This window comes from Arachis ipaensis, chromosome B08, assembly GCF_000816755.2.
Source record: "Arachis ipaensis cultivar K30076 chromosome B08, Araip1.1, whole genome shotgun sequence".
NCBI lineage: Eukaryota > Viridiplantae > Streptophyta > Magnoliopsida > Fabales > Fabaceae > Arachis > Arachis ipaensis.
In genome coordinates, this window is record NC_029792.2 from 63,633,429 (window position 1) to 63,660,064 (window position 26,636).

Below are 26,636 nucleotides of genomic sequence, written 5' to 3' on the forward strand. Positions count from 1 at the left end.
ATGCAACGAGAATTCATTTGTGAATTCTAAACCGTCAAAAGTCCTTCTCATCAAGCAGCTACAAGAGCAAGTGATGATTCTAGAAACTGAAAGAAAAAGGAAAAGTGCGGAGTCTGTTGTGTATGTTGAGAAATCTGAGGTGTGCGGAGAGGAAGATGTGTCAGAAACTTAGTCAAATTCAGGGATGGAAACTCGTACGGAGTCTCAAAAGCACTGAGTAGGTTGGTGCTACCTGAAGTGGAGGCAAGAGTGTCTGAGAAGAACATCCTCATTCAGATCCACTGTGAAAAACACAAAGGAGTGTTGATGTACATCCTCAAGTTCATTGACAAACTCCATCTCTCTGTTCTTAACACCACTTCCTTGCCTTTTGGAACCTCCATTGTCGACATAACCATCACTGCCAAGGTACATTAACTAAATTAAACTCATCACATTTACATTATTGAATAATTTATTATGGTTATTGCATCGCAACAAAAAATTATGGTATAATGAGTGGATATGATTTGACCCAAAACCTGGTGCTACATGTCCCACCAAAGTTCATATGTTAGTTTTTTGTGTCTTCTATGTGTTTGTGTTTATGTTTATGAGAGAGAAAAGAAGCAAGTTTTAGGATGGAAAAAAGAAAGGTGCTATGGAGAGTTCCCTAGAGAGTTGCTTGTACATATGAATATGCATCCAAATGGTATATTGCAAACTGTTGAGACGAAAGCCTTGTAACGTCTACTGTTTAATGATTTAATCCTTTCCTAGGTGATTAATATTTCGTCACCCAATACTCCTGGCTTGCGCATGCTTCAAGGAAGAAAGCAATTGAAGGATCTTGTGAAGAAGGTAGAAACTAAAATGTGATGGTTTCTTGTTCTGTTTCTTATCTTGCATAATTGTGAGATTGATTCTGGCCAATTTTCTTTTCTTGTGAAGGTACAAGCTGCTCGTGATGAAATGCAATGGGGTGACGAGGGTCCACCTCCGTTGCTGGTAAAAATTACTCCAGATTTGTCAAAAGACGACCTTGAAGACATTGCTGCAGTAAGTCTGAATATTAGTTTATTCTCCTATCTTCATCATATGCTGTATTAATAGCTAATACTTTGGTTACAGGTTGCTGTGGCCCTTAATATTAGTCTATACACTTTGGTACTCTCAATTGTCAAACTTGAGAACGATGCAATCTTAAGTTGTGCTTAGTTTCATTTGTTTATTGTGTCAAGATTTTATCAAATACAACCATTTCCAGACCAGATACTGTTAGTAGCAATCCATTAGCTTCAGAAGCTGGTGGGTTGAGTGGGAAGCCTCTTCTTGATCTCTCTACCAATATCTTAAAGCAGATGTATATCTTGACACGGGTATGTTTTTTGTTTTTTCGTTGTGATTTGTAAACAGAACTATTGTAATAGTTGGTTTAGAGCACCAAGTCCTATATCTTCAGTTCATTCTAGCATCCCTAAGGATGGTTCCTCTAATATAAAAATCTCACATCACTTGTTATGCATTGATTTTGACTAATTTATTAAGTTGGTGGAGCTAATTATATAGGATTCAGGAGCATCTAATCAGTTGTTGTGATCTGTCATTTTTACATGACAAGATCCATTCTCTTGGCATCAGTTGTCATTAATAATTGTCCATTTTTAATGTAAATCAGGGCAAGATTCCTTTGATTGGCTGTGGGGGCATTAGCAGGTAAAACTGCACGTTTCTCCTCTACTGCATGTGTATAGTTTGGTTTCTAGCTAGCTACCTACCTACCTATTATAAGTATTCTTTTTATGATTTAAAATTAGAAATAAATTATACAATAATTTCTCATAAGTTTTGGTATCAATTAGTGGTGAGGATGCATACAAGAAAATAAGATCTGGAGCAACTCTTGTTCAACTATATACTGCTTTTGCTTATGGGGGACCTGCACTTATTCCACAAATGAAGGTATTAAAAGTTGCACATGTTCAAGATTGGGGTATATGTCTACTAAATTTTTGTCTTTATATTCACAGGTGGCTGCTCTTGTTCCTAAAGGGGAGCTTGATGGTGAAATGGGGGATGCACACATGGCAATGCAGGCTAGGTTGATGAGCCAGGCCCTTTGAAAATTAAGCCACTCCTTGTCAGTTTCTCAATGTATATTGATTTTTATAAACCAGGTATGAGTTAAAAATCAGTAATTGCACTGTTGTCAGTCTTGTGTGAATATTTTTAATATTTTAACCTTTAGCAACTTAGCCAATACAGAACTTAGCCAATATAGTAATAAAGGAAAACGCTTAAAAAGAACATGGATTTGGATGAATCGTTTCCTTCAGAATCTTTTTAACTGTAAGTATATCAATTTTTAAAAAAGGAAGGGCAATGCTTCCAAGATTAATGGGGCCATAGTACTATATGAATTTTGCTACCATTTGGCTTAGATAAGTTTTTTATCACCAGGGAGAGTATTGAACTTATGTGGCATTTCTGAAAATCTTATATATCTTCTAGTCAAGTGTTCATCATGTATCTTTTGTACTGTGTTCTTTCTCTCTAAATACTTTTTACTGCTGCATCTAACTTTCAAATTTCAATACATATCATTATATCAATTGCAAATTATGTATTAATTCTTTCTCATTAAAATCTTCTTTTAAACTCAAAAAAAGAAAAAGTAATAATTAAGCTATTATATTTTTAAACCCCACTTATTGCCAGCTTATTATATTTCTAGTAATAAGGCATAAACGTGACATAAGAGTGTTTATTCAATATTAGTCACTACCGAAATACGATTCTTTATTATTGATAGTGTTGACATTAATAAAACCATTAATTTAATAATTCAATGTGTTTAAAAAAATTCTAATTCTTTCTATGTGGCTATTTATCATTCTCTAGTAGTGAAGACTCTTTCTTCGTGCAACAATCGATTTCAATAAGCCTAGCTACTTGGAGAAATTAAATTAAATTCATAATAATTCATAATAGAATAATGTACACATAATTAATAATGCATCTATTCTATAACTATAATACTAAACTAATAGAATATCAAATGATATCATTTCTTATTAGTGATTGATTCAGTCTTATTACATGCCATCCAATCACTTTTCATAATCTTGGTATAACCTCATAACTAAACAAATCAATTAGAATGAAGATCAATGCTTTCTTGTCAAGGTTTCGAAATAAAAAAAACAAGTAATACTAAAGAATTAAACCTATAACAAGTAATTTCAATTCAGTCAATATTATAACAAGTAGTTGGACATAGATTTCAGACATTTCTTAGTTGAATTTTGAATTTTTTTTTAATTTTGAATTTTTTTTATATTAAAGATTAGCTACAATATTAATTGTGTAATGTTGGCTTCAATGTTATGCAATAATAAAGATAAATTATATTTGCATGAAGACATTGGCTTGCCCTTGCCAAAGGTTGCTAGTTCTAGCCACAAACGTAACATGAGATTGTGCTTTTGACTCATTTTTTTCTCTTTTGGGTATGTCACAATGTTGTGGTGTTCTAATACTTGTTATGTTATCTGCTTTTGCAGTGAATCAACAACAACTGCGAGCACTCTTGTGGCTTAGAGCGAGTTGTTCAATTCGATGATAGTGTCAAGTTCTATTCTCAGTGTACTTTTTGATAAGCAGACCTCTCTCTCTCTCTCGGAGTCTTATCCCAAGCCCCACAAAGGTATAAAACACTTATAAACTTGTTTACTAATTTTTACAAATTAAACTAATAGGTTGAATCTGCTATTAACAGATGGATAGAGCCTCTGTGGTGGGTGATGTCATTGAATATATAAGGGAGCTGCTTAGAACGGTTAATGAGCTCAAATTACTGGTGGAGAAGAAAAGATATTAAAGGGAGAGATGCAAAAGGCAGAAAGCGAAAGATGATGCTGCAGAGAGTTGTAACATAAAGTCTTTCAGCAATCCAGATGGATGCATAAGGACCTCATGGCTTCAAAGGAAATCAAAAGATAGCGAGGTTGATGTGCGGATTGTTGATAATGATGTTACAATCAAACTCTTCTAGAGGAAGAAGATTAACTGTCTGCTTTCAGTCGCCAAATTTCTGGATGAACTTCAGTTGGAACTTCACCATGTTGCAGGTGGACATGTTGGCAAATATTACAGTTTCTTGTTCAATAACAAGGTTGGTATTTCTTTTTGACATGAAACTAACAAGGGCAATCATAAATCTTTTGAATCACATTGTTATGCTTCTGTATTTTAACTATGGCCTATTTCACTGAGGCAGATAATAGAAGGTTCTTCAGTCTATGCCAGTGCTATAGCCAACAGTGTGATCGATGTTATGGACACTCAGTATTCAGCAGCAGTTCCACATACAGGTACCTATTAGGTTAAGGGGATAATAGTTTCAAGTTTAGGCACTGCAACAAAGTTCAAGTAACTAGTTACATGTGCGAAAATAAGAAAAGATAACTGTCTGTATTGCAAATTATGATCCGTCGAGGTTATTGAGTAACCTAAGCAGTCTCTATGCTAATACTTTTCAAAGTAATAATTAGTGGATATAATTTGCTTAATTATTTGTATAGGAATTATTACTTTTAATTTTTAATACTAAAAATTATATATTATGTTTGATATTTTATTTGAGTTATGTAATATTTTGTTTATGGGTTATAATTTTTTGTTATTATGAAACAAAAAATTGTTTGCTTAACATGGTAAAAATAATAGTTAAAAATGCATTTTTAAACGATAAAAATATCTTTTTTATTCAGTAAAAATAGCAGGTCATAAATGCCATTTTAAACAACATGAAATGCTATTTTAACTTGGTAAAAATGTTGGTTTCAAACGTCGCTTTAACCAATTAAAAAATGCCATTTTATCCAAAAATAATGGCGGTTTGAACCGTCATTTTAACCAACAAAAAAATGTCATTTTTTCCTGAAATAATGACGAGTTGAACCACCATTTTAACCAACATAAAAATGTCATTTTAACCGGAAATAACGGCGGTTTGAACTGCCATTTTAACCAATGAAAATACCGCCGTTTTATTCGAAAATAATGGCGGTTTAAACCGCTGTTTTAACCAACATAAAGTGCCGTTTTAACCGAAAATAACGGCGGTCTAAACCGCCGTTTTAACCAACTAAAAAACTGTCGTTTTATCCAGAAATAACGGTAGTTCAAACCGCCGTTTTAACATGTTAAAAACCGCTATTTTAATCATGGAAATTGTGGCGGTTTTTTAAAAACCGCCATAATAACCAAATGGCGCTTTGAATTCTGGCGGTTTTTGTTATCCGCCATTCAAGGTAATAGCGGCGGTTCAAACTGCCATAATAACCTTAAAAAACTGCCGTAATAACTAAAAGTTTTTGTAGTGATATGGCCATACACTTATATTTACCTTTGTAACCCACTTTTGAGCCTTTTAATCCCCCTTATATTCTAATTTTAAGCACATTATTCTCCCTAAGCAAAAAACCACTAATGTCCATATATTCTATCTTTGATTAGCTTGGGTTGAGGAGTGTGTGTTACTCAAGTGTGGGAGAAATTTGTGGAAAAATATTGGTAGAAAGTTTACTTTGGGTATTCATGGTAAAATTTTGAAAAAATAGGTAAACACTCATGCATTCATTACTTAAAACATGTGCATTTCTTTTTGGTGATAAAAGAAAAAGAGAAATTTTGGTGTACATCCTTTATTTATAAAAAAAAGAAGAAGAAAGAAATAGAAAAAGAAAAGAAAAGAAAGAAATGATAATAAGAATGTAAATAAAGAATGCATATGTAGGTGAATTAGAAAGAAGATACATGAGTGAATGTGAGAAAAGAAATGAATGGGAAGTTATGTTGTTTTCTTATGTGCAAATAGGTTAATATAGGATTAAGTGGGATACTTGAGCTAATCAAAGATACAATCTACTAGTACACTTAACCATATTAATCCTACCCTTTCCATAGCCCCATTACAACCCTCCAAAGACCTCATGATATTTGCATTCATGTATCAAGTATTTCTTGATTGTTAGATAACTAGCAAATCCTAGAAAACATGACTAAAGGATGAATTGAGTGATTAAGCCCTAAACACTGAGCGACTAGCGTGTATACACAACCGATGAGGGGTTCGATCGCTCAATTCTATGATTCCATCTCTTATCTTGTATTTTCTGGCAAGTTGTTGAAATTAATTTTGAAAACTTCAAATCACATCTTTGGACATTGGTCATATTGCTATATATTCTTACCTTAGCCCTAAGGTTTTATTTTGGCTTGATTGAGATTCCATTGTTTGTTTTTGCCAAACTCAATAGAGACCATAGTATAGATATAGATAGATAGCATTTTGCATAGTTGCATGCATATAAGTATTTGCATTGAATAAGTTGCTTGCCTTTTACCCTTCTCCTTTGATTATGATTAGCATAAGACATGCTATTGTTTAAGTGTGGGAAAATTGGTGAATCCATATTTGATGATAAATTTTAGTTTGATTTGAGTTGATTTCATCATATAAACCCACATTTATTCACCTAAATAGCATGCTTTTGTGTTTTCTCTCTAAATTATGTCAAATTGTGAAAACATGCTATTTTGTGCTTAATTTAATCAATTTTATTCAACTTTCATTCTATTCGATGCCTTGACGGTTTTGATGAGTGATTTCAGGTGTAATAGGTTGGAATGGCTTGATAAGAGTGGAAGAAAATCATGGAATTGGGAGAAAACATGAAAAAATCAAAGAAGAGAAGCATTTCAAATTGTGCCTACATACACTTTCTGTGCCTACTCAGAAGGGTCAAAATCAGCAAGTGTGCCTACGCAAAACTTCTGTGTGTACGCACATAATGGAAATCAGCAAGTGTGCCCATGCACAACTTTTGTGCATACACACAGGAAAAAAAATTAGCAAGTGTGCGTACGCACACGTCTGTGCGTACGCACAGGTACCGGCACGTGACTTCATTAAAAAGTCACGTCGCTCACGATTTGGAGGGATTTTTGGCCCATTTCTGAAGGTGCTGAAACATATATGAAGGGGCAAGCAACATAATATCAGAAAATACTTCATACAATACACTTAGGATAGTTTTAGGGTAGTTTTAGGTTAGATTTCCTCTCAATTTTCCGTAGGGTTTTAGTTAGGTTTTGAAGCATTTTATACTTCAAGTTTTGATCTTTGATTCTAGCCATTTCCATTGTAAGTATTTCCTTAATTTTCTCTTTTATTACACTACTTTTTCTACACTTTTTTATATTTCAATTTCCTTTATCAATACATACAGTTTTGAAATTTTGAATTCTAGTTGGTTGATTTGATGATTGTTGGCTATTTTATGTTTGTTTGAATTGCCTTTGTTGATTTTGATCATTTGTGGTTCATAGCTTTTATCATTTTCTCAATTTTGCTATGTTTTATGATTATGCCCACCATGTGTTTGATGAAATGCCAATTTTGATTATGGGGTTAATTTCCACCCCTTGGCTTGGGAAAATGAATTTATGGAACACTACAGTCATAATGTCCGACATCTAGTGATAATTCTTGGGTTGTTAGTTGTTATTGTTTCCACTAACGTTAGCTTCTTACTAAGGTAATTAGTAAGATAGTTAGGATTTGTGGATTAATAACAATTATGCTCACTTGACTTACTCTTCGATGTTAAGGGTTGACTTAGTGAGATGAATCCATCATAGTTATCATAGTTGTGGTTATGGCAAGGAAGGAATTTCATAACTCATCCCAAGTCAAGGTTTCATTTATGTTTTGAACCACATTTCCATCAATTCTGAGTCTTACTTGTTTATATTACATACATAGTTCTTTTATTCCTTTATTAGTTTATTAATTGCAATTTTGAATCGTTCTTTAATTCCTTTAATCGTTTGCTTCTTTCTTGAAAACACCCCTTGTTTTTCCACAACCAAAATTGTGCACTCGTGGTCACTAGTTCCTAGGGAAGACGACCAGAGGTTTAATTACTCTCGGTTATATTTGTATTGGAAAAATTAAACTTTGATGGTGGGAATTGGTTGCCGGTTTAGTCTATACTTACAATGGAAGTTATCTTAAGTGGAAAAACCCAAACCGGTGCAAACTCTAATCATCAATCAGTAAAGCTCCTAACCTTAACCTAGGAGGTTTAGTTGCTCATGCTTTACAGAAATAATGTGTAAGGTTCGAATATGGTGGAGAAGATCCTAAGCATGGGTGATCTCCTCATCTATATACTAATCTAATAATTAAAAATTACAAAAATGAGATAGACTAAGCTAAAGGTGAGAAAAATCCACTTCTTGGTCCACTTTGGTTGAGTGTTTGGGCTGAGCTTAGCGTCCAACTTGAGGAATGGGCATTGAACGCCCATTAAGGGGGTGTCTATGCGTTTCCTTGCTCCCTTGGTGGCATTGAATGCTAGGTTTGGGTGTTCAACGCTGGCCTTGGTCCTCCTTGGGCGTTGAACGCCAGAAAGGAGGTAGTTTGGACGTTCAACGCCCATTTTGGGCAGTCTTCTCCAAAGCAAAGTATAGACCATTATATATTGCTGGAAAGCGCTGGAAGTTAACTTTCGAACGCCATTGAGAACTTGTCAATTGGACCTTAGTAGCTCAAGATATGCTCGTTAGAATTCAAGGAGGTCAAGATTTGACAGCATATGTTGTCCTTTCTTTTCCTCTAAATCAGACTTTTCCAAAACTTGTCAATTTCACCCAAAAATCACCTAAAATCATAGTAAAAATACAAAAACTCAAAGTAGCATCCAAAAGGTGAATTTTTCACTAAAACCTACTAAAACATAATAAAACTTAATAAAATCTAATAAAAAACATTAGGAAAACAGTACCAAAAAGGATATAAAATATCCACTCATCAGATACTCGCATAGTTAATATAAAAGGTCTCAGAAAAATCAGACTTCCGCCACTCACCCACCGCCAACCTTTTCCCCAAATATACACACACGCACAGGGAAAAAAGAAAGAAACGTGAAGGGGAAAGGGGGAAAGAGAAAGAATCGGGAAGAGAAGTAGAGGAGAAGAGCTGCCGCTGCGCCGTCGTGTCGCCGTCTAGAAGGGGGAGAGGTGAGCGAGAGGAAGAGATTCGCGAGGAAGGAGTGCCAATGTGCCTCCATCACCACTGTTTGTGCCTCCTATCGACGTTAGTTTCACGAAGAGCAACCGAGGCCATTGAGGATCCATCCACGCTATCACTGTCGTTGGAGCCACGTCATCGTCGAACTTGCCGCTGTTGCCGAGAGGAAGCCCATCGCCATTCATGCCTCCATCACCAGATCTGTTTGATGCCTCTGATGGCGAAGAAAAAGATAGAGACGCACGAGTTGAGGTGGGAGGAAGAGTGTCTCCGCCGTTTGTTCTTCACGGTTGCCGCCACTGCTGTTGGAAGCTGCACCGCCGCGGCTGTTGTCGGAAACTGCCATTGAAGCCTCTGTCTTCTTGCTAAGCATTTTTATTTCTGGAACCTTTGAATTTGGTATTCTGTTATAAGTTATTAAGGATTTCGTGATGTTAATATCTTAGGGTTGAGCTACGGTTCTTCCGTGCTGTGTCTAGAGGCTATAGCTGCTGCGGAGATGGTCGGAGTTGGCACTGCCACTGCAAAATTAGAGTATTAACGGTGTTGTCGCATAATTGAGTCACGAATGAGGTAGGGGCCTTTTCTTTAACTTCTTTTACTCTTAAAAATTGTTATAAGTTGATAATAATATGAGAAATGGATTTTATGATTATGTGAGTTTTATGGTTAAATTGGTAATCATAACTCATCATCATCATCATAACTCATAATCATTCTAAGTTATCACCAACATCAATAATCATCATATTTTCATAATAACTTAACACTTTCACATTATATACATACACCACACATACTCGATCAAACCAACCAATTCATTTAACAATTTCTAACAAAATCTCTAATCCTCGATCATTCATATAATTTAAACTTAATCTACAGTTAACTAGCCTAAGTTTTCACATGACATTAAACATTAACTATAAGAAACCAAAACCGTACTCATTTTCATATAGATTTTAGTATGTTTTATTTAGTTTTTATAGGTTTTAGTGTCAAAATCACATTTTCGGATTCTACTTTGAGTTTGTGTATTTTTGTGCAATTTCAGGTATTTTCTGGCTAAAATTCAGGAGCTAGAGCAAAAGTCTGATTCAGAGAGAGAAAAAGCACTGCAGATGCTGTCCGGATCTGACCTCCTTGTATTTGGAAGAGCTTTTCTGGAGCTACAGAAGTCCAAATAGAGCGTTCTCAACCGTTATGGAAAGCTAACTTCCATGTATAATAGTTTATACTTTGTTTCAGATTAGAAGGCTCAAAACTGGCGTCCAATGCCAGCCTCCGACCCCCTTCCAAGCGTCCAGCGCCCAAGCAGAAGAGACCAGCATCCAAACGCCCAAAGAGGACCCCCTAGCCGGCGTTCAATGCCCTAGAGGCCTCATAGCACGTGGATCTCATCAAAGCTCAGCCCAAACACTCACCAAGTGGGCCCCAGAAGTGGATTTTAGCACTAAAAAGACTATTTTACCCTTACAAGTCATTAGTTTAGTATTTAAAGTAGAAGATCACTCTTTGTTAAGGATCTTCGCCTATCATTTACCATAATTTTGTTTTTCACATTGTATTTTCTATCAGTATGAGTTTCTAAACCTCCTAGGTTAAGGGAAGGAGCCCTGTTGAGTTTTATGGATTAATAAAAGTATTACTGTTTCTCTTTAATATGTGTTTGATTCTCTATTCTAAGATGTATATTCATTCTTCATCAATATGAATGCGTTGAACTGGCATAAGGTTATCACATTCTACATGGGTTCAGAGTGCGTCTTTCATCGGACAATGATGAACCACCAGTTTGATTATACATCTCTCAGACGTTTAATGCACGACTTCGTTGGGGACTTCTCGAGACATCAGTTCAGCCGATTTACGGGAAAATTAGGGTCTTTGTGGTAGAGGCTATAACCCAAAGGTGCAGCATCCTCCGATCCAGAAGATTCGACTTTGTCTGTGGCGTTTTAAGTAGGATCATCAAGAAGAATGAGCTGCAGGAGCTTCACCCTCAATCAGAATGGATCCGCACAAACACTGGGGTTCAGATTTGGAGGAGTATTAGCGGCTGCTCAAACCAGCGTCAATCACATACAGCCTACTATAGAAGGAATCTTTCACACTTGAAGAAGACAATAATACCAGAGTTATTCCAGAAGGACAAATCATCTCCAAACCTTAACCAATTCCTTATCTTTGTTTACATTCATCTATGTTTTAAGATTATCATTATAATTCCATCTTCCAAATTAAAATCAACAACTCTTCTATCTGCCTGACTAAGACCTGCAAGATAACCATAGCTTGCTTCAAACCACAATCCTCGTGGGATTGACCCTAACTCACTTAGGTATGACTTGGACGTCCCAGTGCACTTGCTGGTTCAGTTATACGAAGCGTGGGGATTTGTGCACCACGTACCTTGGCCAATTCTTCCATAGCCAAAAATACCTTAAATTGCCTCTCCTCCACGAGCTCCAAGTCACAATTTCCAATTCTGCAAGCCCAATCATTCAAACTTCATTCCAAACTGCCAAATTGAACTCCAAAATAAAAAGAGGCACAATCTAACTCACACAATATCACAATAATCAATATAGAGCTCACTAAATCACCAATTCATAAGGGTTAGGTTTTTTTACCATTTTCCATGGGTCAAGTGGATAGAACCCAGTGATTATCTACTGCTAAAATATCCCTAATCGTCAAAATTACAAAATCTCTCAAATTCCAAAACTTAAATTACGAAATGAAAGGGGAAGAACTAGGCATGAAATCTCAAATTTCTTACGAAATTGTTAGATGGATCTTGTAGAAAATTCTAAGACGAATGTGTGGCCGCTGACGGCTCATCAATCGGAACTCTAGATTGAAAGTTATGGAGGATTGAAGTTTTAAAGTGAAAGGAATTTAGGGTTTCTTCAAATGCCTATTCTTATTCGTGAATGGAAGAATGAAAGGGAGGGAAGGCTGAAGTAAGCCTTATATATATTGACCATTGGGCTCAATGTGGGCCCAGTTCAACCGGTTGGGCCAGTTTTACCTAATTTTGGGTCAATACCTTTAAAATTAGTGCCAAAGTTCATATTTTAATTAGTTTTACTCTTCTAACTTATCAAATTTAATTTTCTAATTTTTTTAAATAATAATTTATTTGTTAACTATTTATTAATTACATGGAGTTTACAACTTGAAAACCCGACCTACATCCATTTCATCCATTTCTTTGTTGGAACGACCAATAAGACCCAACTTGTGAAGCTGGCACCTACAGAACCTAGAACAATGAAATGTCGTTCCAATTCACGCTACCAACTCCGCTTGGCTGACCATCCCATGCATGCCTGCAACTTGCTGACAACTTGCTCCATTCTGCAAAAAGCAGACAACAAGCATCAACAGGAGATACATAGAGAAGGAATATCTATAAATCTATATAAACTTACATCTGTAGATTAGTGCGACCCTTTATTAAATTGAACTTGTGTTTCCTTCCTTTATGCGAAGAAATTGGATAAAGGTATTAGTCCCACTGTAAGAATTTCTCTTTGAAGTCAAACTTTAATTACTAAATTTGGGTACGGGTATTAAGAAAAAAGCAAAATTAGTTTTAGCTTTTTCCAACACAGTAGCCTTCTTTTTGTACCTACTTGGTTTTATCCTTTGTTCCCTTTTTATCTCTTACATGTCTTATTATTAATTATATTAAGTTTTATCCTTTGTTCCTCTTTTTCTCTCTTACATATCTTGTTATTTTTGCGGATATTGATCCGATCCGTACACTAATAGGATTGGATTGCGGATTTTATGCAAGTGTATGTATATCTACAGATTTGCAAAAATAAATAAATAAGTAAATATTTTTTTATATTTTATTTTAACTAATAATTATCATATATGTTGTATTATTTTATTTTTATTATTAAAAATTATGTTTAATAATATTTTAGGAGTAAACATATTTAAAAGAATGAAAAAAATGAAATTTATTGATATTTTTTAATAAAAATAAGCTTTTTAAAGTATTTTTATATTTTGCGGATATATCCAATATCCGATCCAATGCGATCGGCAAATGTGTGATCGGATCGGATCCAAACTTAAAAAACGCGAATATTGGATCCAATACGATCCGATGATTTTAGTGCGGATCGGTTCGAGATTTTGGTCATATCTAATCCGATCTGATTTGCATTGACCCCTAATTTCCGTTTGTATCCTAGAAATTAAATTAGATTTTTATGCTCATTGAGGCTTCTCTTTTGCATATACCTAAAACATAGGAATAGTCAAATATAACTTTGCTTATATTGGACCAAGTGATTGTGATTAGTCAAACTTAATTATATGTATTTTGTGGAGAAGATTTGTACTAAGTTAATGTGATGTAATTATTTTTATGAGATAATGGACTGATCAAAAAGAATTAAGAGATGTGTTGCTTTTTATCAAATGATGTGGTTGAGGCATGATAATATAAGGTTTTATGTTCTTACATTATTTGTATACTTTAGGAATATAAGTGGTGGTCAATTATCTTTAGGTGGAAGAACAAATACTAGAATTAGATGTGATACATCATATTATTGGCGAGGGTGATAGAAAATATATTTGGGAGTTGAGAATGAACACAAATGATTTTGCTAACTTGTGTGAGTTGCTTCAAGTTCATGAAGGGCTAAAAGAGGATGGTCATGTAAGCTTGGCAGAGCACGTTGCTACTTTTTTAATTATCTTAGCCCATCACAAAAAAAAATTGTAGTCTTCAAGTTAGATTTTGTAGGTCTGAAAAAACCATAAGTAGGTATTTTAATAAGGTTCTGAAGTCCATTATACGTATTCAAAGCATATTGTTTGCCAAGGACTTACCAGTTGAAAAAGATTGCATGGACCCTACATATAGTTTATGGTTTCTGTGTGTAGTTTGTTTTGGGATAACACGACTCTCTATAATAATGTCTAAATTTTGTATTCATTATAGGGTTGTTTGGGAGTATTAGATGGAACTTACATAGAAGTGACCGTTCCCAAGTGTAATAAGTCAAGATATATAACAAGAAAGGTAAGTTTGTACCAACATTCTAGGAGTGTATAACTGTTCCGAGGGTTACCTGAAACTGTAGGTCGATCTCGGATGAGATCTTCTGTACTGGTCAGAGACGACGTGTCCGGCTGGCTTGTTGCGGCCGGAGCTGTTGTGTCCGACTTGTTGGACTGACTGCACCTCTGATCCTTGGTCACCGGAGGGTGGGGGGTACCTGCAAGAGACTCCGATGCTTAAGTTAGCATGGGTATTAAACAGGTTTTTAGTAGAATCAGAGTATGAGTTATACCTGGGTGTTCCAGTGTATTTATAATGGTTGTAGAGTGACCTTTCTAGATAAGATAAGTTAGTTATCTTATCCTATCTTATCTTATCTTTGGGTGAGGTCAGCTTATCTTCAACAGAACCGCCCTTCTTTCTGTAGGCTTGGGCTGCCTTTGGATTGGGCTATGTTCCTTTGTTTGGGCCTTCTTGGGCCTTCCTATCGATTTGGCCGACCTCTTTTGTAAAGAGGTCGGATAGTTTGACCTGAAGAGGTCGGTCGCTTTGTCTCCAATCTTTCCAGGTCGGATAGCTCGACCTAGGGTATAAACAGTGCCCCTGCTTGAGCTCGGTCTTTTTGTTGAGGTCGAGTCTTTGACTTCGGTCCTTCTAGTGAAGCCAAACTCAAGCATTTTGTCGATTCCTTTCTTTGTAGAGCCTTTTTTGAATGTGGAACATTTTCCTTTAAAAGCGCGCGCTTTTATATCAGCGCTTTGGGAACGTGCGAGGGTTTAATGCCCTCATTAATTGACTTTAAATGCCCCATTTCCTTTGGTTTGAATTTTATCATCAGAAACGGTTTCTCTTTTTCATTCTTCTTCGTAACTTCTCCCTTTACTCTCTTGCTTTTTGTTTCTTGCCTAGAGTTCATAGTTCTTTCCTGTGACGCCTGCTCTACCACTGCTTTTGTGGAAGAAGGGTGATTTTGGATTTCTCTTTCCGTTCTTCGAATTTTTCTGTTTCGCAGGGTAGCTCTGTTGTTTCTGCTCTTCAGCTTTCTTTCGAGGTTTTCTTCAAATTTCCAGGTTCAATTTTTCTTTCTCTGTCACTTTTTATGTCTGATTTTGAGAAATTTTGGATCTTTTCTGCTTTTTTACCGTGCCTGATTGTTGCGTGTTCTGGAATTTCTTCGCCGTTTGTGTGAGTTTTTTCGCCTTCCCTGCTGCTCGATGCTTTTTAGGGTTTTTTGCATGTTGCCGTCATTTCTGTTTGTGCTTCTGATGATGGTTTTGGAATGATGATTTTGTTTGATTCTGAAAAAAGGTTTGTGTCTTTGACGATTTCCGCTTGGCCTGTCTGATGTTGGTGATGCTTTTTGCTGATATACTGTAGAAAGATAGTGGCTTGGATGACTTTTGTGTTTTTACTTCCTTTGTTTCATTTGAAACCTTTCTTTTCTTGTTTGATGAATGCTGGGATGTAGGCTGTAGGAATTTCTTGAAACCTTGCTTTGTTTCTGCCTCCAAAGGATGCCCCAGGACTTTGGTTTGAGTCTTGGGGTTTTCCTTTTTCTGCTTGTTCGCCTGTGTCATTTTAGTCGAGTTGTTTTGCCCCTTGTCCGAGATGTTTTTTTAGTAATCCAATCTTCTTTTCTTATTTGTAGGATTAGCCGGCGTCATGTCTTCTCGCAATAACATTGTAGAGGTGTCTTCCAAAGTTTCCGAGGGGATGTCCGATTGGCTGGACTCCCTTGTCTTAATGTGTGTCTCTATCGTGGATGCTGAATTTTGTGTAAAGCTGAGGAAACGTCATAGGATTTGTGGTAGCAGTGCTCGGGAGAGGGATTATGAGCTTGTAGCTCCTGACTCTGATGAGAGGGCTTGTTTTCCTACTTTCGTCGAGGGGGAACGTCCCTTCTTCTACGCCTATGAATATTTCTTCAGCCAGTTGGACGTTACTTTTCCTTTTACTGCTTTCGAGACCGACTTGTTGTGGTCATGTAATATTGCTCCATCCCAACTTCATCCGAATTCCTGGGGTTTTATCAAAATATTTCAATTGCTTTGCCAAGAGTTAGGCGTAACACCTTCTGAAACTCTTTTCCTCTATCTTTTTGTCTCGGCCAAGCCAGGAGGTTCATCCAAAAAGAAAGCTTCCTGGGTTTCTTTCAGATCGGCCCAGGGGCATAAAGTTTTTGCCATGTATGATGAGTCCTTTAAAGATTTTAAGAATTATTTCTTCCGAGTCCGTTCTGTTGAGGGGATCCGCCCCTTTTTTCTTGATGAGAATGACGAGCCTGCTTTTCCTCTAGAGTGGAAAAAGAATGTGAGAGTGCCATGTTATACATGGGAGATGCTTAATGAGGTTGAGCGGGCTTTTGTAGTTGTTCTTGAAGATTTGTGGGGGGAACCACCCCATCTGGATACAAAAAGATTCTTGAGTGATCCATCTTTGGTTCGAACTGCTTTGGATACTGTCTGACTTATTTTTATACTTGTTTCTGAGCTTTTCTTCTCCTATGTTGTAACTTGTCATTTATGGTTGATTCTGTATTTTCAGAGATGTCGAAAAAAAATGATTCCATGAAGGCCTACAAGAAGGCGAAGAAGGCTGCTGCTGCTCAAAACATCTCGGCCAAGGCGGCCGGAGAGGGATCTTCTCAAGTTCCTGTGAAGCCGCCCGTGCCAAGTTCTCCTGGACCAAGGAAGGTGATCTCCACTCCTCGAGTTCGCCTGACTGATCCTCCACAGACTTCTGCCATTGCTTCTGGTGCTCCTCCCAACAAGAAACAGAAAACAATTGAGGCCTTTAACCTTGACGCCCCTGATTTTAATGCAATCAAATTTGTAGATCAGCAAATCGGTCCCTACGGTACCCTCCCCATGGATGATGTGTCGATCCTTCGCCATCTGGATTTTATGACCCGAAACAGTGTTAAAATGGCATATATGGGGGCTTCCCTGTACCGAACTGCTCAGAATTTTCCTCTCCATGCTACCAAGGAGTTTATGGAGGAGGCTAAACAGGAGTTCGACCGAATCAAGGGCCTGAAGGAAGAGCTTGAGGTAAAAGTAGCCAAGTTGGAGAAGGATCTGGAGAACGAAAAGGCAAGTTCCCTTGCTTGGCAGCTTCTGTGCGGTTGGCCGAGGACACGGCATTGAGGCATAAGGACAGTTATGTGACATCTTATCGGGAGGTGGTGGGCCTGAAGGAAGAGCTTGAGGTAAAAGTAGCCAAGTTGGAGAAGGATCTGGAGAACGAAAAGGCAAGTTCCCTTGCTTGGCAGCTTCTGTGCGGTTGGCCGAGGACACGGCATTGAGGCATAAGGACAGTTATGTGACATCTTATCGGGAGGTGGTGGGCCTGAGGGAGGAGTTGGAGAATGTGCGAGCTGATTACTCCGAGCTCCAAGGTCATCTTGTTGGCAGCGTAACTGCTGCCTATGAGAGCTTGAGGGAGAAGGTTCGGATTATTGCTCCCGAGGCCGACCTTACTCTTTTCAGCCTGGATAATGTTGTGAGGGATGGTAAGATTATCCCTGACGACCAGGATGATGATGATGTTGAACCTCCCCTGTGTCTTCTGCCAAAGTGTCAGCCTCTTCAGTTCCTCCAGTTGTGTCTGATCCGGATTGCCAGATTCTGAACCGGGATGATGGAACCGTGGATGCTGTCCCCATTCTGACTCGGCCTCCTTCTCCTCGTACTGATGCTGCCGGGAAGGCTCCTGATCTTTGCTGATTTCTCTTTGGATATTTGTGTAGTTGGCCCGGCTTGTGGGCTTTGAAACTCTTTATTTGTAGTTTGAATATTTTGCTGACTGTTGATATTCCTTTTGGTTGCTTGTTTAGCAACTTCTATCTTGAAAAAACAACAAGTAGCTTTTATGCTTTTGATCTTGACCCCGAAGCTTTATAATATTGTATTTCATATCATGCTTCTTTGTCTTAGCATTTTTGAAAATGTCGGAGCCTCTTTGAATTGGGCTGGATCCTTTGTGGTCGTGAAGGGGTGGTTCCAACTTGTTTCTTGGTTTTCTTGCTTCTTGCTTGTATCTCTATCGATCCATAGCCGATTTCTTTGCGTTGGTCCTCTTTCCAGTTACTTTTGTAGTCCTCTGTCTTGGACCTTTGTTAGGTCTTTTTCAGAGACTACTTTATAACTCTTTTTGTAGGAGGTCGACTTCTTTATGTCGTCCTTTTCCAAGTTATTTTTGTAATCCTTTTTCTTGGACCTTTGTCAGGTCTCTTTCAGGGATTACTTTTATAACTTGTTTGTAGGGGACCGACTTCGTTAGGTCAATCTCTTCTAAGTTATTTTTGTAATCCTCTTTCTTGGACCTTTGTCAGGTCTCTTTCAGGGATTACTTTTATAACTTGTCTGTAGGGGACCGACTTCGCTAGGTCGATCTCTTCTAAGTTATTTTTGTAATCCTCTTTCTTGGACCTTTGTCAGGTCTCTTTCAGGGATTACTTTTATAACTTGTTTGTAGGGGACTGACTTCGTTAGGTCGATCTCTTTATTTTTGTAATCCTCTTTCTTGGACCTTTGTCAGGTCTCTTTCAGGGATTACTTTTATAACTTGTTTGTAGGAGACCGACTTCGTTAGGTCGATCTCTTCTAAGTTATAGCAATTCCTCTTTTATAGGGTTGGCCAGACCTCTTTCCAGGGATTTGCTGATAACTTGGGTTGACTTGGTCCGACTTCCTAACGTCGGCCAGTCTTTAAGTTATTATTTAGCAATCCTTAAGACCTCGTCAGGTTCTTTTTTGGATCACTTTCGATAACTTCTTACATTATTCTGTGTTCATCTTTGCTGATTTGTAGAAGGTGGTTTCTGTCTTTGTTTGGTCGACCTTTAGATGAATCGCATTTTCATCTTTATTGGTCTTCCATCGTGATCGTGCAGTGAATCTGTTTTTCACTTTCTGCCGATCTGTTGCTTTATAATCGGGCGATGAATGCTTCAGATTAATGCGTCTTGAGAATTTGTAGAATATCTAAAATATATTTTATTCAAAAGGAAATGCAAATATATACATGTGGGAGTTTTTCATCCCTTTCAGTCGAATAATTTCTGGATCTCAACTTGGTGCCTCATTAAAAAACCTTTTCAGAAAAAAGAGTGCACCCTATGACGAGATCTTCTAGCTATAGTACCTTCTTAGGTTGCATGCGTGCCATGATCTGGGAAGTTCTCATCCATCGAGTTTGGACAGTCTGTAGTAGCCCTTTCCAAGTACTTCTGTAACTCGGTAGGGTCCTTTCCAGTTTGCTGCCAGCTTTCCTTCTCCAGGTCGAGTTGTTCCAATATCATTTTGGATTAGGATGAGATCATTCTCAGCAAAACTTCTTGGCACTACCCTTTGATTATATCTTGAAGCCATTCAGCGTTTTAGCGCTTCTTCCCTGATCCGAGCTCTTTCTTGGACTTCTGGAAGTAAGTCGAGCTCTTCTCTTTGAAGTTGAGAGTTGGCTTGTTCATTGTAGTAGACCACTCTAGGGGACCCTTCCTCGACCTCTACTGGGATCATTTCCTCTACTCCGTATGCTAATCGAAATGGTGATTCTTTTGTGGTAGAATGTCGTGTTGTTCGATATGCCAATAGGACTTGTGGGAGCTCTTCGGCCCAAGCTCCCTTTGCTTCTTGCAGTCTCCGCTTCAGTCCAGCCAATATGACTTTGTTGGCAGCTTCGGCCTGTCCATTGGCTTGAGGATGTTCGACGGAGGTGAACTAGTGTTTTATGTTCAAGTCGGCAGCTAGTTTTCTGAAACCTGCATCTGTGAATTGAGTGCCATTGTCTGTGGTGATGGAATGCGGGACTCCGAACCTTGTGACAATATTTCTATATAAGAATTTCCGGCTTCTTTGAGCAGTGGCGTTGGCTAGGGGCTCTGCCTCGATCCACTTTGTAAAATAGTCTATCCCAACTATGAGGAATTTGACTTGTCCCGATCCCTGAGGAAAGGGTCCGAGAAGGTCGAGTCCCTGTTTTGCGAATGGCCAAGGTGAAGTTACGCTGATGAGTTCTTCTGGCGAGGCAATGTGGAAGTTGGCATGTTTCTGGCATGGGGGACATGTCTTTACAAACTCTGTAGCTTCTTTTTGTAGAGTTGGCCAGTAAAATCCCGCCCGGAGTACCTTTTTAGTGAGAGCTTGTGCTCCGAGATAATTACCACAAATGTCGCTGTGTACTTTCTCTAAAACTTCCCTTGTGTTAGAGGTCGGCACACATTTTAACAACGGTATTGAGATCCCTCTCTTATATAGGGTGTTGTTTATGATAGTGTAATACTGAGCCTCCCACTTTAACCTCTTTGCCTCCTTTTCATCTGTGGGGAGTGTTTCTGCTTTGAGGTAGTTAATTATGGGGGTCATCCATCCTTGGTCCTGACTTGTTATGGCTAGGTCTTTTTTCTCTTCTGAGATTGACGGGTTCTCTAGCATTTCTTGGATGAGGCTTCTATTGTTGCCTCCTGGTTTGGTGCTAGCTAGTTTCGAGAGTGCGTCAGCTCGGGCATTTTGTTCGCGGGGTATGTGACAGATCTTATATTCCCCGAGTTGTCCGAGCTGTTCATTGGTTTTATCCAAATACTTTTTCATGGTGGGATCTTTGGCTTGGTAGCTCCCTGTTATTTGTGAGGTGATTACTTGTGAATCGCTGAAGATGTTGAGTTTTTGAGCTCTAACCTCCTTAGCCAGCTTCAAACCAGCTAGTAACGCCTCAGATTCCGCCTGGTTGTTTGAGGCCGGGAACCCAAATTTGAGGAAAAGCTCAACTTGGGTTCCTTGGTTGCTTTCTATTATCACACCTGCGCCGCTTCCGGTGTTATTCGAGGAACCGTCCACGTAGAGATTCCATTCTATGGGGGTTTCCAGGGTATCTGTGAATTCCGCAATGAAGTCGGCCAAGTACTGTGATTTGATGGCTGTCCGAGCTTCATATTGGAGGTCGAACTCAGACAACTCAACTGCCCATTGTAAAATTCTGCCTGCTAGATCTGTTTTCTGCAATATCCCTTTTATAGGCTGGTCGGTTCGAACCTTAATGGTGTGAGCCTGGAAGTACGGGCGAAGTCGTCGAGATGTCAGTATGAGAGTGCAGGCAAACTTTTCTATTTTTTGGTAGTTTAGCTCGGATCCCTGCAGCGCATTACTAATGAAGTATACAGGTTGTTGCCCTTTGTCGTCCTCCCGAACCAGTGCTGAGGCTACTGCCTGGCTTCCTACCGCAAGGTACAATGTGAGTGGTTCTTCCTTTCATGGTCGAGTTAGAATAGGTGGTTGTCCTAGGAAGTTTTTGAAATCCTGGAAGGCTTGCTCGCATTCCTTTGTCCATTCGAAATTTTTTCCTTTCCTTAAAGTGGCGTAGAAGGGGAGAGATCTTATCGCTGATCCCGCTAAGAATTTGGATAAGGCTGCCAATCTCCCGTTGAGTTGTTGTACCTCTCTGACACAAGTTGGGCTCTTCATGTTGAGTATGGCCTGGCATTTGTCTGGATTCGCTTCAATTCCTCTTTGTGTGAGCATGAAACCTAAGAATTTGCCCGCTTCTACTGCAAAGGTGCATTTTGTGGGATTGAGTCGCATGTCGTGCTTCCTTATAGTGTCGAACACTTGAGCCAGGTCGAACAATAATGTCTCTTCGCTTTGTGTCTTTATCAACATGTCATCCACATAGATTTCCATGATTTTTCCGATGTGATCTGAGAAGACTTTATTCATTAGCCTTTGATAAGTAGCTCCCGCATTCTTGAGACCGAAAGGCATCACAATGTAGCAGTAATTTGCTTTTGGCGTCAAAAACGAGGTCTTTTCTTGATCTGGTGGATACATGGGGATTTGGTTGTATCCGGAATATGCATCCATAAACGAGAGGTATCTATATCCCGAGGAAGCATCTACCAGAGCGTCGATACTTGGGAGTGGGTAAGGATCTTTTGGGCAGGATTTGTTGAGGTCGGTGTAGTCGGTGAACATTCACCACTTTCCATTTGATTTTTTCACCAAGACGACATTAGCTAGCCATAGTGGGTACTTGACTTCTCTTATGAATCCTGCCTTCAGTAGTGCTTGTACCTGTTCTTTCACAGCTGGGGATCACTCTGGCCCAAGTTTTCTTCGTCTCTGCTGTACTGGCCGAGATCCTGGATAGACCGCCAATTTGTGACACATTAGCTTGGGGTCTATGCCTGGCATGTCTGCAGCTTTCCATGCAAAGAGATCGACATTATCTCGCAAGAACTGTACTAGTAATTCCTTTCCATCTCCTTTCAAGATCGTGCCAATATTAGTCATTTTGTCCGAGGTGTCTCCGATCTGAACTTTCTCTATTTCACCTTCGGGCTGTGGACAGAGTTCTTCTCGTCTCTGGACTCCACCAAGCTCAATTGTATGGAACTTTTCTCCTCTGCCTCTGAGGTTTAGACTTTCATTATAACAGCGGTGTGCCATCTTTTGATCTGCTTTTATTGTGGCTATCCCCTCTGTAGTTGGGAATTTCATGCATAGATGTGGAGTTGAGACTATTGCGCCGAGTTGATTTAGTGTTGTCCGACCTATTAGGGCATTGTAGGCTGAACTCACGTCGACCACAATGTAGTCTATCTTGAGTGTTCTGGATCGGTTCCCTTTTCCAAAGGTTGTATGTAGTGACACGTATCCCAGTGGTTGTACTGGGGTATCTCCCAGTCCGAACAGGCTGTTCGGGTATGCTCTAAGCTCCTTTTCATCTAAGCCGATTTTGTCGAAGGCTGTTTTGAATAAGATGTCAGCAGAACTCCCTTGGTCTATTAATGTGCGGTGGAGATTGGCGTTTGCTAGTATGATGGTGATGACCATGAGATCGTCGTGTCCTGAGATGATACCGGATGCGTCTTCTTTGGTGAACGTGATCGCAGGGATGTCGGGTGCTTCCTCCTTTCCTTTGACATGATATACTTCTTTGAGGTATCTTTTGCAGGATGATTTGGAGATTCCACCTCCTACGAATCCTCCATGTATCATATGGACATGTCTTTCTGGCGTACGAGGTGATCGCTCAGCTCGTCCGACATCTTCATCTCTTTGTCTTTTTCTTTTCTCATCATCTCGAGTGGCCAGATACCGATTTAGTTTTCCTTCTCTTACTAATTCTTCTATGATGTTTTTTAAGTCGAAGCATTCGTTGGTGGAATGCCCTCGGACCCGATGATATTCACAGTATTTGTTCCGATTTCCTCCTCCTCTTTTGTCTTTGAGTGGTCGAGCTGGGGGTATCTTTTCTGTGTTACAGACTTCTTTGTAAATATCCATAAGGGACACACGAAGAGGGGTGTAATTATGATACTTTTTGATTTTTTCGCCCGTTCGATCTTCCTTCTTCTTGGATTCTTTATCTCGGTAGGTGAAACCAGATTTTGAGGCTTCTCCAAGTCGAGAATTTTCTTCCATTTTAATGTACTTCTCTGCCCGATCTTGCACCTCGTCTAGAGATGTGGGGTATTTCTTTGATATAGATTAGCTGAAAGGTCCCTCTCGTAGGCCGTTGATGAGGCCCATGACGGCAGCCTCTGTTGGCAAGCTTTGTATGTCTAGGCATATTTTGTTGAATCTTTCCATGTAGTTGCGAAGACTTTCCCGATCTCCTTGCTTGATACCCAGTAGACTGGGAGCGTGCTTAGCCTTGTCTTTTTGGATGGAGAATCTGGCCAGGAACTTTTTGGCCAGGTCGTCGAAGTTTGAGACGGACTTTGGAGGTAGGTTGTCGAACCATCTAATTGCTGTCTTTGTGAGAGTCGTTGGAAAAGCTTTGCAGCGAATGGCATCTGAAGCGTCGGTGAGGTACATTCTGCTTCTGAAGTTGCTGAGATGATGGTTGGAATCTGTGGTTCCATCATACAAAGTCATATCCGGAAGTTTGAAGTCTTTAGGGATTTTAGTCTTCATGATTTCCCTAGTGAATGGATCTTGATCCTTGCGAGAGTTGTCCTCAGGGGTGGTCCGGATAGCCTTTGCTTTGAGATCGGCTTCAAGTTGTAGGAGTTTATCTTCGAATTCTCAACGTCGCCTTACCTCTCTTTGTAGATCCTTGCCAACTTCTTGCTGGTACTGGCTTTCTTTTTCGAGTTGCTTTAGGCGATCTTGAAGTGCTTCTATTACTCCCGGATGTGATGAGTTTTTGTCTTCGTTAGATTCTGGAGTATCCTTTGGTGTGGCATCCGTATTTTTGTGCGGCGTTCTGTCCTCTAGATCTGAGTTGTGGTCGTTGTCATGGTCGTCCGCCATGGTGATGGGATGACTTCCTGGTTCCCCGACAACGGCGCCAATGTTCCGAGGGTTACTTGAAACTGTAGGTCGATCTCAGATGAGATCTTCTGTACTGGTCAGAGATGACGTGTCCGGCTGGCTGGTTGCGGCCGGAGCTGTTGTGTCCGACTTGTTGGACTGACTGCACCTCTGATCCTTGGTCACCGGAGGGTGGGGGGTACCTGCAAGAGACTCCGATGCTTAAGTTAGCATGGGTATTTTACAGGTTTTTAGTAGAATCAGAGTATGAGTTATACCTAGGTGCTCCAGTGTATTTATAATGGTTGTAGAGTGACCTTTCTAGATAAGATAAGTTAGTTATCTTATCCTATCTTATCTTATCTTTGGGTGAGGTCAGCTTATCTTCAACGGAACTACCCTTCTTTCTGTAGGCTTGGGCTGCCTTTGGATTGGGCTGTGTTCCTTTGTTTGGGCCTTCTTGGGCCTTCCTGTCAATTTGGCCGACCTCTTTTGTAAAGAGGTTGGATAGTCTGACCTGAAGAGGTTGGTTGCTTTGTCTCCAATCTTCCCAGGTCAGATAGCTCGACCCAGGGTATGAACAATAACCAAGACATGAACTTTGTTTATGTGCTTGGTGGTTGAGAAGGATCGACATCTGATTCAAGAGTACGGCGAAATGCAATCACGCGTCGCAGTATTCTCAAAATATCACATGGTAAAGTTATATTATAATGAGCCTTAGTTAGTTTTCATGCATCGTGTTGATAGTTGTTACTTTTGACGATGTTTATATTTGGTGTTTATAGGTAATTACTATTTAGTTGACGCTAGTTACACAAATGTTCCTAGGTTCTTAGAACTGTATAGAGGTACTCGTTATCATGTAAGAGAGTGGGCGCAAGGAATACATGTACCTTGCAACTATATAGAGTATTTCAATAAGAAACACTCTTCTACTATGAATGTAATTGAGCGAAGCTTTGGACTACTTAAGTAGAGATTGTCAATTTTGAGATGTCCTTGCTTTTATCCCATTAAAACTCAACGTCAGATAATAATTGCTTGTTATTATTGCAAAATGTTATTCGATTGAAGATGAATACGGATCCTAAAGAGCTATACAACCTCTTAAATGATTATTTGCCTATTGGCGATGATGCCCTAGAAAAGATCAATAATGTAGTGGAAAATATAAATGAGTGGACACAACGATGTACCAACATGACAATTGAGATGTATGAAGAGTGGCAAGCTAATCATGTTGAATAAGTGTTGAATAAGGTTAATGTGTAAGTTCAATTTTAATGTTATTCAATAAAATTTGTAATATTTGTACTTTATTAGATGTTTATTAAGACTTATTTTTTAATTGGATGTTATTGTAAGACTTGTGTTTTTAATAGTATATGATTGTAAATCTGATTTTTAATATTACTCCCAGTCTCTATTTTTATGTTTTTTAATGGCATGTTTCATGTCAACATATATTATGTTGTGGATATAATTTTATAATAGCCTTATTAATTAGTAAGCATAGATAAGCGCATGTGGTGTGATAAGGAAACCGAAGCCCAGTGAAGCATGTCCAAATACTAGCTCATGTGATTTCAGGTGTCAACGATAAGTTCAAGATTGGTGAGAAACTAGAGTAGCTTGGTTTTAGTGATCTTGAAGTTATTCATGTTGTCATGAATTTTTCTAATAATCCTCATTTGGAGAAGAGTATCTGGAGCTTGACAGATTCTCATATGAGTGCACTAGGATGATCCATCCTTGGATCGAACTAGTCTTAGATGAGATACTGATGATATCTTGTAATAGTTAGCATCTGATATTTTGAAAAAAATTTCACCTATGGAAAGATAATTATTTTGTGATGTAAGATCTATGAAAAACTTGTCAAGCTTACTGGATTTAGGTTCTTGAAGCTTTTGTTGGCTTCCACGTTATATGTAATTTGAAAAACTTATCACATTAAATAGATTGATGCGAAAATTGTTTATGTGCTCTCATACTTATATTATTTAAATTAGGTTTCTCATAATTTAGAATTGCAGATTTAGGTTTTATATAAACTCATTCTTGAAATGTAGTAGTTATGAGCGGATATTATTTATACGCTTTTTGCCATCATTTTCATATAGTTTTTAGTATGTTTTGTTTACGTTTTATTAAGTTTTCATAGGTTTTAGTGCAAAATTCATATTTTTGGATTCTACTTTGAGTTTGTGTGTTTTTATGAAATTTCAGGTATTTTCTGGCTGAAACTGAGGAGCTGGAGCAAAAG

At 38.6% G+C, this 26,636-nt stretch overlaps 1 protein-coding gene across 5 annotated transcripts; it reads left to right on the forward strand.

Annotated features, from left to right (window-relative positions):
* LOC107614061 (dihydroorotate dehydrogenase (quinone), mitochondrial-like) lies at positions 1-26,636 on the forward strand. Of its 5 annotated transcripts, XM_021109478.1 has the most exons (11): positions 1-408; positions 760-840; positions 931-1,038; positions 1,221-1,358; positions 1,658-1,695; positions 1,842-1,941; positions 2,010-2,156; positions 3,543-3,685; positions 3,758-4,153; positions 4,259-4,352; positions 10,137-10,201. In XM_021109478.1, exons 1-7 carry the CDS (start codon positions 307-309, stop codon positions 2,100-2,102), a joined length of 660 nt encoding a protein of 219 aa, XP_020965137.1. In that variant the 5' UTR covers positions 1-306; the 3' UTR covers positions 2,103-2,156; positions 3,543-3,685; positions 3,758-4,153; positions 4,259-4,352; positions 10,137-10,201. The 5 variants fall into 5 exon arrangements, with proteins under 5 accessions (XP_020965137.1, XP_016171773.1, XP_020965138.1 ...); XM_016316287.2 differs by lacking the exon at positions 10,137-10,201 and having other exon boundaries at positions 4,259-4,613; XM_021109479.1 differs by lacking the exon at positions 10,137-10,201 and having other exon boundaries at positions 3,543-3,624; positions 4,259-4,613.

What these genes read in the sequence shown, in the direction of transcription:
- LOC107614061 (XM_021109476.1), top strand. Translation starts at nt 307, where the DNA reads ATGTACATCCTCAAGTTCATTGACAAACTCCATCTCTCTGTTCTTAAC. An exon ending in AGATGTATATCTTGACACGG is followed by an intron (nt 1,359 to 1,657) that starts GTATGTTTTTTG and finishes AATGTAAATCAG; the next exon opens with GGCAAGATTCCTTTGATTGG. An exon ending in GGCTGTGGGGGCATTAGCAG is followed by an intron (nt 1,696 to 1,841) that starts GTAAAACTGCAC and finishes GGTATCAATTAG; the next exon opens with TGGTGAGGATGCATACAAGA.